Raw genomic sequence first — 10610 nt, forward strand, 5'->3', positions numbered from 1 at the left:
TGTATTGTTTGTACTCTGCTTTGTTTAAGATGTGCAGTCATGTTTATGCTCCTGATAGGTGAAGTACTCTGACTTTGCCACAAAAAAATTATTTTTGTAGAGAAAAGCTTTCTTTCACTGTTGTCCTGTTTCAGCTTTGTGGATATATTTTGGAAGTATAAATGTTCAACAGTCAGCAGATTAATGGACTTTGTTTAATTTCTTTAATGACAATATGCTTTAACTTTACACCCCTTTATCAGTCTGGCTTTTGAAATTTAAAGTCATCAAGGAGGAAAAAATACTACAAAAGGATAATTACGTGCAATTAGTGCTAGACTTGTTATCAGGAGGGAATACGAAAAGGTCACAGAAGAAGCAAGATCTTTTTAATTAGGAAATATCAGTGCAAGATGGTAATTAGCTTACCTCTAAATTGTACCATACTCTATGCATGTTACTGGTAATAATAGTGTTTGTAATGGAAATAAAGAGAGATTTTGCCTCTGGGACCCATATGTAGTATAAACAAAAAAATCCTCATCAAATGTGAAGTTTACAACATTATGACAGAAAATTCGATTTTAATGCTGTCATTTGTGTAACTTTTAGCTAAAATCAAGCATGTAATGTCAGAAAACCGTTTTATGTGTTTATGTAATCGGAGGAACTGTGTGAAGTCAGTGGACTTCATTAGATACAGATTTCACCATTTGGCATGCGACTAACTTACTTCCATTATGTGAATGTGGCTAGATGTTTTCATTATAGTGGAATATGTCTTCTTATAACTTTAAATAAATCTGACCTGGTTCTCTTGTAAAGTGTCATCTCATGACATTTGCGTTAACTTATATGAAAACGACAAAACTGAACTAAATCCTTCCATTTCAAAATAGTTCAAAGTTTTTAGTTCGGCAAAATAGTTTGCATGCGCAAACATTTGTCTTATTCATGTGTGAACCCTAAAAACTAACAGGGTGGTTTGGATCTTTATTTTTGTTTCTAATCTTATTTTCAACCATTGTTTCTAAGAGATAACAAATAAATGTGTCAGAGTGCATCTACAGTTAAACATCCTTTTTAAGAGCAATAGTTGTTGCAAGAAGAAAGGTGATCTATCATTACCTTTGACTTTAGGCAATGATAGATTTAATGTCAATATATGTAATTATATAATTAAATACTTTGCCACTTGTATCATCATTGCAGAAAATATTAATCATAAAAATTGTTTATTCTCTTCACAACTGCATTCGACTGCATCATTATTAATATTGAAAACAATTCACTCAAAGCAACAGCAGCCTTAATGGTTTTATGCAACTTTTACTTCAAAAGTAATTTCCAACTCTTAAAATCTAATAGAAAGTGATCATTCTAACCATGACTTTGTTTTTTGCAAATATGAAAACAAAGTCATGGAGTAATAATCCCAATTATTGTTGGAATTATTGTGAGAATTATTACTCCAACAATAATTGAACTAATAATTTAATATTATGCAACTGGAGTGGAAAAATGATCACCCACTGGATGCTTGAAAGCAATATGCTGTACAGATGTGGTTCTGTTTCCTTCCTGGCTCTATTTTCTAACGTTTTTCCTTGTTTTCCTTCAGTTCCAGACGATGTGTTTGCCCCAGATTTCGTCTGGAAGGGTTCCTACGATTACAAGGGGCAGAAACAGCCAATGAGTTTGACAGTCACCAGCTTTAATGTTACAACTGGAAAAGTCAATGTAACTTTAACAGACAGTAGCACAGAGTTTCTGCTCTCTGGTGAGTCATCTATAAATTATCTGTCTCCTGCTTCCTGCCCTTCACCTCCCCCAGCACCTCTCTGTATGTCACTTCCATTTATTTTCAGGGTGCCTTGTGTCAATCAGTCAATCACCAAATGATCTCATGCATGAGACTGGAAATTAACTATTGGCTTTAAAGACGGATGAATTAGTCAGAACCGAGTGTCTGCCCAGTCAAGAGTTTTATGCTTGCTCTCTTCCTCTTTTCAATCTGTTTTTCTTTTCTGTGTGTGAAACTTCTGTGTTCCTCACTGTGATTTTTGTTTTCCTTTTTAGGCTTAATTTGCTGTTTTAATTACTTTGTTTTTACTTCATTTCTTGTTTGCCTTTTTGCTTTACACCTTATAGGTGTGTACAAACGCCAGGAGGCACGGTTAATGCTCTTGCTGTATCAGATGAGAGCACTGACCTACAGCTCCGTGGGCAGGATTATGGATGAGTCCTGGGCAATGGATGGATTTGTGAGTATATCAATTAGGCATTTTGAAATGATACCTGAGAGCTAAATACTTGTTTTATTTTTAATTTGTTACTTTCAAGTTGATGTTTCAGGCAGCAAAGCATAATCTGCGAGAGAAAACAAGCCTTTCCTGAACCTAATTATTGCAAAGTCTTCTAATTACAACTTTGATATTGTTTAAATCTTTGCAAGAAAGTCAGAATCCAATTAAAGGGATGCTCATTTCCTGATTCACAGTGTCTTTAGATTGACTTTAATCCAAATTAGCAGTACGCTGAATGCATCGCTAGCTGCTTATGAATCTGTTGTTTGTACTCTGTTGCTGAATAAGTGTCAAAGTTGACATTTGACAGGCCTGCAACAACTGCATGATAATTCTAGTGAGAGCTGATATTTTTTTTTTTTTTACAATAATAAACTTCAAGGTCCAACAAATAAAACCTTTTGACAGGCAACTGCGCACCACACTGAGCTATTGGTGGCATACCGCACGACTCCTATTGTGGAATGCAATTTAAAAAATAACAAAGGCGTTATTTCACATTTTAGAGGAACAAAATGTGTGGACTGTCATACCTAATACAGTATGTCTGCAGTTTTTGATAAGGCATGAAACATACTTCACACCTTTTCAAGTGCTTTCCTGAAGCACACTCCAAATGTACATACTGCTTCTCACCGTTGAAACATCCATTATGTTTCCCTGGTAGGTTTCGGCTGAGCCTGAGGGTGGCAGCTACGTGTTTCAGGGTTTCATCCAGGGTAAAGACTACGGACAGTTTGGACTTCAACGACTTGGTAAGCTACTCCAAAAAATACCCCAAACAACCGTTGCCATCAGTCACTCATCCTCATGGAGTAGGAGAAGGAGAACGAATTACATTTTAATCCGAAAGTCAGTTTTGTTTATTTTTCCTCATGTGGAAGCTTAAGCATCATTCTAGACACTCTATTTATAACACTCTTGGTGTCATGTTGTGAGCAGAGTGTATTGGTTTACTCTTAATAACAGGAGAAGTGACCTTAGATCGGGGTCACTTCTCCCTGCCCGTGTTTGGCTATGCCCAGAAACATATCCAAACAGTGTATGCTTCTGGGCAGGAAACGTGTTTGCAAACTTACAGAAACATAAATGTTTTTAATGTTTTGTCTAATTTCTTTATTTAATAATTAATGCATTCATTTAGCATAGATTCTGCCCCATGCCTTTGATTTTAGTGGGTCATTAGTTCTGGACGGCTCTTTTGTTTTTTTTCTTGTCAAAAACCTTTCCATTTCCGCGCTTCCTGTGCAGACTTTATGAGCAAAGCAGCTCAATAAATTGAACTGGCAGCTTGATCGATTGATGATTGAAAAACATATTAGACTTTATGATAAGAAAATATGATTGGAAATTGATTAGATTATTTATTTTTATTTTTGTCATTCTTTTTCTTATATTCCCTTCAGTTGGTAGAAGCCTCCCAAACCCTGGAGGCTGCACCCGCCAAGTCAAAAAATAGTGTCCTAAGATATTAGTGTGACTCTTTAGTCAGGAGTCTCACTCTGCTAACCATTCAGTCTCCATATTCACCAATTTACCGTGTTGGCAATTTTGAGATTTGAAATCTCCTGTCGTTGACGCTAGAGACTTTAGCTCAGATATTTATGGCATCTTTGCTGTAAAATATTTGCAAAGCAACTACTAGTTTTTAATTATATTTATGATTTAAACAATAGTAAGCTGGCCATTTTATGAAAAGAAATCAAAAGTTAAACTAAAACTGTGATGTGGTAGGGATCTCTGAATGACTGCTTGTGAGATGAATGAGAAACGATGAAGGATGCTACGAATGGATCGGACAAGTCTGGACTGGATTATTCTATGTTTATAAGAGATTCTTTAAAGGGGAAAGGACAATGTCTGATTTGTGAAACTTTTACTGTGTTATAAAATAAAACCAAAATGGATTCTTAGTTTCCCCCAAAAGATTATTACTAAAATCTTGTTGTCCCTTGTGGAGCTGGATGTCCTGATTCTTCTCACAGATATCAGTGATCTTTTGCTCAGAGACTGCTCTAGTATCTCGGCTCCCCTGGGCTGATGCACTCTCTTAACAACCAAAGCACTTGTCAACCTGTCCTCACAATATATGAGAGCATAACTCTGATTCTCAGTGAGCGCATAACCCACTAACATCTGCTACCCCAGATTTCACCTTTGCTCTTAAGAATGTAGACCATTTTCCTGAGGCAGTTTGAATGAGTTGTGACTTAAAATCAGACATCAAGCAAAAACATGCGTTTGAGTGGCGGAGGCAAATTAATTCAGCTTAGCTGGTTGTCAGATGCAAGCCAGATGGTTTGTTGGCAAGTTAGACGCTACCGGCCTCGAGTGTTGACACAGCTCTGGAGCATGAGTTGTCATTTAGCACCAGTATCACGATTTTTGTTTTTGACAATTTGCTGGAACATCTGCTCATTGGAAATCTCCTAAATTAAACAAGCCGGCGTAATACAATTACTCAACCGACTGGGTCCTTTGCGGCTCTAGAATGATTTTAGCAGGGAATGTGCAAATAGCAATAATGGATTTGTTGATAACATAACAGACTAAAACGTGGTGGCTGTCTGTTGGTCATTCCTAATAACCAATTGTTTACTGCTTGATGACTTGCAGTAAAGCAAAAATCCTGAATGATTGGAAATTATAGCACATGGTTTTTATTGAATCAGATTTACCTACAAACACTCTAGATGTGGTTGGACTTAATAATGTTGTACCACAGTGGGAACATTTGCAGCTTTTTTGTTCCCAATAACTTCTGTCAGCCATGTCTCATTTAGACACATTCATGCAACAGACAGGAGATTATCCCCTTCAGCATCATTGTGCTTCATTCCTTTGTGCTCATCATCTCTGCTGTCATTATCACATGATTGTTCTCAACTCGATTATCACAGTCACAGTGATGATTATCAGTGTGATCAGTGTGGCTGGCGTTTTTATCAAACGGCTGCTGAGTCTTGTCTGCATTGTGATCCCCGTCTTCGTCTCCATTGTTGTCATCATCCCAACCCATCCCAAAGTATTTGTCTTTCATCGCCTTAATTTCATTGTTTGCACTTTATGGTGCCATTAAATGTGTTACACACTGATGACTGGATTTAAAATGTTTGTCTTTCTGCAGGTTTAAGTCCGAGAGAAAACGTTACGCTTGCGGACCCTGAGACCAACGGCTCCACCAACAGCAGTTCTGTTGCGGTCGCGATCCTCGTGCCTTTCTTTGCTCTCATCTTCGCAGGCCTCGGCTTTTATCTTTACAAGCAGAGGTAGGCGATGCTTCTGGAGAAATACAGAACACGGATTTGCTTTACTTGAACTTATTAACTGATTTCCACAAATCGAGTTTTTTTTTTCTCTTTAGAGAGGTTAACATAGTTGAAGTAGGATCCAGAACAATTTGGAAATATACAGCTTCAATTGAACAGCCAATGTCATCTCGAGACACTTAAAAAAATAATAATTTCAATGCTATCATACATGATTTCTAATTAAGTACAGTAAGCTTAGTTAATAGTAAATAATTATAAATATGAACTGGACTGAATTTAAATAGTATGGAAAAATAAAATAATGAAAAATATTTTTATTTCCATTTTATTTGCCCCTATTCCTGTAATCATCCATCCGTCTGTCCATCTGCTGAGCCCAATATTTGTTTGTTCACCTATTTATTCATCCATCCGTCTGCTCAACAAACAGTCATTTTCCATCCATAAATTCACCTTCCTTCCTTTATTTTCTGTATATAAAACCTGACTTACGATTATAAATTTAAATTTGTCTAAACAGGACTGTAAACATATAAAGTTTGAATCTGGAAAGGTATAAAAATTTGGCATAATATATGATCCTTGAGTTCAGTGTTCACCAAATGTATTGGAATAATATAGATGATGCACTGAGGCCAGCACACACAGCCTGCAGTTCTGCAGTGGTTCTGCACACTGAAACAGTCTCACACTCATGAGAGACTTCAAAGCATGATGCAACGTTAGTCAATGCATTACCATCTGAATGGAATTGCACAGCGCCATACATCAGTGCATTTTAATGAGAAACGCTTTAGTGCTGTATGTATTTTGCTGATGGTTCATGTGCTGCTTGCACAGGGAGACATTTTGTCTTATTTGTAGCCATTAGCTCTCTGAACAGTTCACACGTGCAGAGTCTGTGACATACAAATTTTGCTCACAATATGTTCGCTACCACCGAGATGGCACAGGGGCTACTCGGACTGCTCTTCTCACCAATAATTACCGCACAACCTCATTTACCTTTAGCAGCTGTCCACACCAAGATACTAGAAGCATGTGAGGGAAAGTAGAGGCTGTTAATTGGATGCCTGTCTTTCTGCTAACATGCAACCTCTTCTTTTTGTTTGTTTTTCGTTCCACAGAAAAACAGATAAAGCTCAGTACACGGGATGCTCCGTCCACGAGAATAATAACGGACAAGCCACATTTGAGAACCCCATGTACAACACAAACACGAAAGCTGCGGAGGGGAAAGTCGTCCGCTTCGATCCCAATCTCAACACCATCTGCACCATGGTTTGATGTCTGCTAACGCATAGAGATGGGTGGAGAATTAATCCTAGAATTGATTTTTTTTTCTCTTCTTCATTAAACAATATACACAGAAAACGCCTTTTCTCCGTTTTCGGTTGGCACGCAGCAAAAGCAAGGAAATTGCTCAGTTGCATAAAGCACAGTTTCAGCTTCAATTAAAGTAGCTGATGGCATTCATAAGAAGGAAGAACAATAGGTTTTCTACCTTTTCGGATCTTGTCTTTTTGCACTCTGTGAGTGTTGACTCCTTGAATAAAAGAGCTTCTGGCATAAAGATAAAGCAAGTATTTTCTGCTCAGTTGTATAAATATAGAGCCGTTATTTCACAATACCAAATAAACACTTGTTTTGTTTTTTTAAAGAGATAACCTAGATCTACCTTCTTTTCCCCCCTTTCCCCTAAGTCCTAATGAAGATTATTTTTAAACACAGGGGAATAAGAGACTCTCAACTGTGAGTTGATCAGTGTAATCTATTTTCTATTTTACAAATGGCTGGTGTGTTAGAGGAGCTGCAGCTGCAGAAAAAGAACTGTCTCCCATTGAATTGTGTCAGTGCTGTAGTCTGCTCAAAGTTATACGGTCAATTATGCCTCTTAATTGGATGGTACCTCTTACTGATGAGATATATGGCCAGGGATTTAACTACAGAAGTGCAGTACAGTTTTTGAGTGCCACTGGGAATGCTAGGGCTTTTATTGTTACAGTGCAGCTTCTCTGAAAACAGCAGAATACATATCCCCCTCCACTGGCATAGTCTGCATTAGGTTTACGATCAACTTGGGTGCAATTAATTTGTCAGAAATAATTTAACCATGACCGTTTGAAATTGCTGACTACCCTAATAGAATAGTGGAGGCAATTTATTCATTCCTGTATATTAGTCATGCATTTTCTGATTTTGTTTCTTTGCTCATAAACTTTCTGTGTTCCAAATGAACTAGAGTGGATAACCTCAGCCTTGAGCCTGTATATCACACGAATCTCAAAGTAGGAGTTTCTTGCTTGTCCTTTACAAGTGTTTTGCTTTTGGTTTTTAATTGCAAGGTCGTGAATCTCTAGTGTGCACAGACCCTTCAGCTGGCCAGGTTTCCCAGAGGTTTACTTACTGTATCACATTTCATTAATGTGATGTCGTCACATTAATGAAAAGGTGCATCTGCAGGCCGTTTGAGGTGAAATGAAGCTCGTTGTCTAGTTTATTGCTCTTGACAAATTTTTTGCCTTATTTTAGAGTAACTCAAAGACAGAATAAGTGCAACCACTAACTCATCTCTGGTTTTCCCAAACTAGCATTGTTTTCTTTGGGAAACTGTGCCTTAGACAGAAAATTCTTGAACCACACTCCTACTCTAAGACACTTTGTGAATATACAGCCTTGGCTAGTTTTGTTAACCCTTTTCCTGACACGAGTCGTCATTTCAGAGGCTTACATAGCCATCAGCTTCTGCCAACAAATGTACAGTACACCTGAACAAATTTGCACACTTCAACATGAGCCACCATCACTCAACTATGTTTTAAAAAAGAGAAATATGAATTTAACACTGTCATCACATTTCTACATCATTGCAGTGCCTTGAAAACTGTATAGGCATAAGTTTCGAGAGAAAACCCCAACACTTAGTATAGTAAAGCTGCACACTCATGTCATCTATCTGCACAGTTTGCAATGATTTAGTGGAGTGATGTCAGATGGTTTAAAGAAGGCTAAATGCAGCTCATAGTTTCATAACTGTGCATGTTGGCAAAAAGTGATCCTGTATAGCAACTGCTGCTACAGTACTTTATACCACTATATTGACTCCTATCATTGCTATTCCATTTTGTACATTTATACAGTTTTGATAACTTGATGGCACTCTTTGGCGATGTCTTGTGTTATCAATATGTACTATATTTTGAGAGTTCACTTTTCCTACGGATGAGAGAAGTAATGCATCTGGTACTCGCAATATACAGCGAGCCTTGTATCGGGGGACTCCAAATGTAGACTGCTTTTAAATGTGCCACACAATTGTTATCTCATCCAAGAACCTGTGTATGTGAATATGTACATACTACCAAACTTTTGTAAAGAGATCTATTTTTTATGCAGATAAAGCGTTTGTAAGTTATTGAATATGTTGTGTAAAATTTCACATGTAAATGTCATGTAAGATCAAAAAGATTTTGTATTTTTCTTTATCAGCAATGTATAAATCGTTAATTTATATATAAAACATAAAATAATTCAGTCGTTTCTGTTTTTATTCTTATTTGTGAATGGAATGTGCTTCATATTTTGTGTTCCAAACCTTTTGGCCAATATGTGCCAGACGTGCCCTCATTATTCTTGCATGATCTTCTCCTCAAAATTTTGGAAATTACTTTTTTTTTTCCTTTCAGTTTAGTCAACAGTCCAGCAGCAATAGAACCACCACCCTCAGTTGCATTTAGCAGAAGGTAATATGCATAAAAGTGAAAATAAATAAATCTATCAGACAGCACTACATGCATAAAATACCTGCCACTTAATTACACAGCAATAATAATGAAATGTCCACGTAAGAGGAAAGAATTGATGGCAAAGTATGTAGCTCCGCCATTTTAGTTCAATAATGTATTTATTATATAAGAATTCTTCAGTGAGGAGACAGAAGTCTGTTAGGCTTTGGCCTAAAACATAAATAGTTTGGAGGAAAAAAAAAAATATATATATATATATATATATATATATATATATATATATATATATATATATATATATATATATATAATATATATATATATAGTTCAGGCTAACAATGTACTTTCTGATGAATAATGTTACTTAAGCAATAAGTGTTTCCACAGAATATGTCAAGTTGGAAAGAAAATAGGATAGTGGGCAGAATCAGCTGAAAGCCTCACTTTTCCACTGCTAATCTCTTCATGTTTTTACTCCTGCATCTTTAGCTGCAGTGCAGTGACTCAGCTGCCAAAACATTAATCCACATCTTCTGCCACGCCACTCAAAAGATCAGTTTTTGAGAAGTTAGCTTTCTCAAAACATGTCATTTGACCCCTAAAGGTTGCTTCACACTCACGCTGCTTTCCGCTTGAAAGGGAAATCAAGATACTGATAAGAAAATCAGACACATCCTCATTCATCGACTCAGAACCTGAGAAAAAAGCGAGTCACTGCTCAGCTAATTACTGTGGGTAAACATGCAGGGGGGGACATTTTGGAAAGAGCAGTTATTGATTTAGTTTGATAACACAATCCATAGCCTCCATCCAACATTTTGTTCTGCCAGATATCGCAGAAGGAGGAGAAGCCACCCTTAAGCACATTTTCTCGCGTTTAATATTTGATGGTCACAAACAACAACAACACTCATCGTGGCTGCCGAGGCATCAACAGTGTTGTCTTTCTATTCAGTGTTTAAGCAGTGTTTTAGACGACATAACTCAACTTTTTCTGCATTGAGGATATCTGAAGAGTGAAAGTGCTCACTTAATTATTTTATGTTGCCAAGATGTGCCTTTACACCAACTTCCTCACAATCAACACCTACAATCTCCTTGATGGTTCAGCTAATAAAAACATTAAACTAACTCTTTGTTCCCCTTGAAGTTAAGATTCTGCTTTGTGTTATAGCAGAGGACACAGTTTTTGGTATAAAATTGCCTACTTTCACAAATCTCACTCACCTTTTGTTTGTTTGCAGGATTTTTGGAAAAAACTCAGAAGCCTTGACCAATCCTGTTTTCTGTGTTGCCATAAATGACTT

The 10610-nt window shown here is 37.0% G+C and overlaps 1 protein-coding gene across 2 annotated transcripts in view; it reads left to right on the forward strand.

Annotated features, from left to right (window-relative positions):
* LOC129367504 (CUB and sushi domain-containing protein 3-like) overlaps positions 1–9064 on the forward strand; it is a 230972-nt gene extending 221908 nt beyond the window's left edge. For both annotated transcript variants that reach the window (XM_055042010.1, XM_055042011.1), the window contains exons 66-70: positions 1601–1759; positions 2131–2243; positions 2953–3040; positions 5413–5554; positions 6685–9064. In XM_055042010.1, coding sequence (XP_054897985.1) covers positions 1601–1759; positions 2131–2243; positions 2953–3040; positions 5413–5554; positions 6685–6844 — 662 coding nt within the window. In that variant the 3' untranslated portion in view covers positions 6845–9064. The remainder of the gene's footprint in view (positions 1–1600; positions 1760–2130; positions 2244–2952; positions 3041–5412; positions 5555–6684) is intronic.
* Positions 9065–10610: the final 1546 nt, after the last annotated feature.

This window comes from Poeciliopsis prolifica, unplaced genomic scaffold, assembly GCF_027474105.1.
Source record: "Poeciliopsis prolifica strain line A6 unplaced genomic scaffold, Auburn_PproV2 SCAFFOLD017, whole genome shotgun sequence".
Taxonomy (NCBI): domain Eukaryota; kingdom Metazoa; phylum Chordata; class Actinopteri; order Cyprinodontiformes; family Poeciliidae; genus Poeciliopsis; species Poeciliopsis prolifica.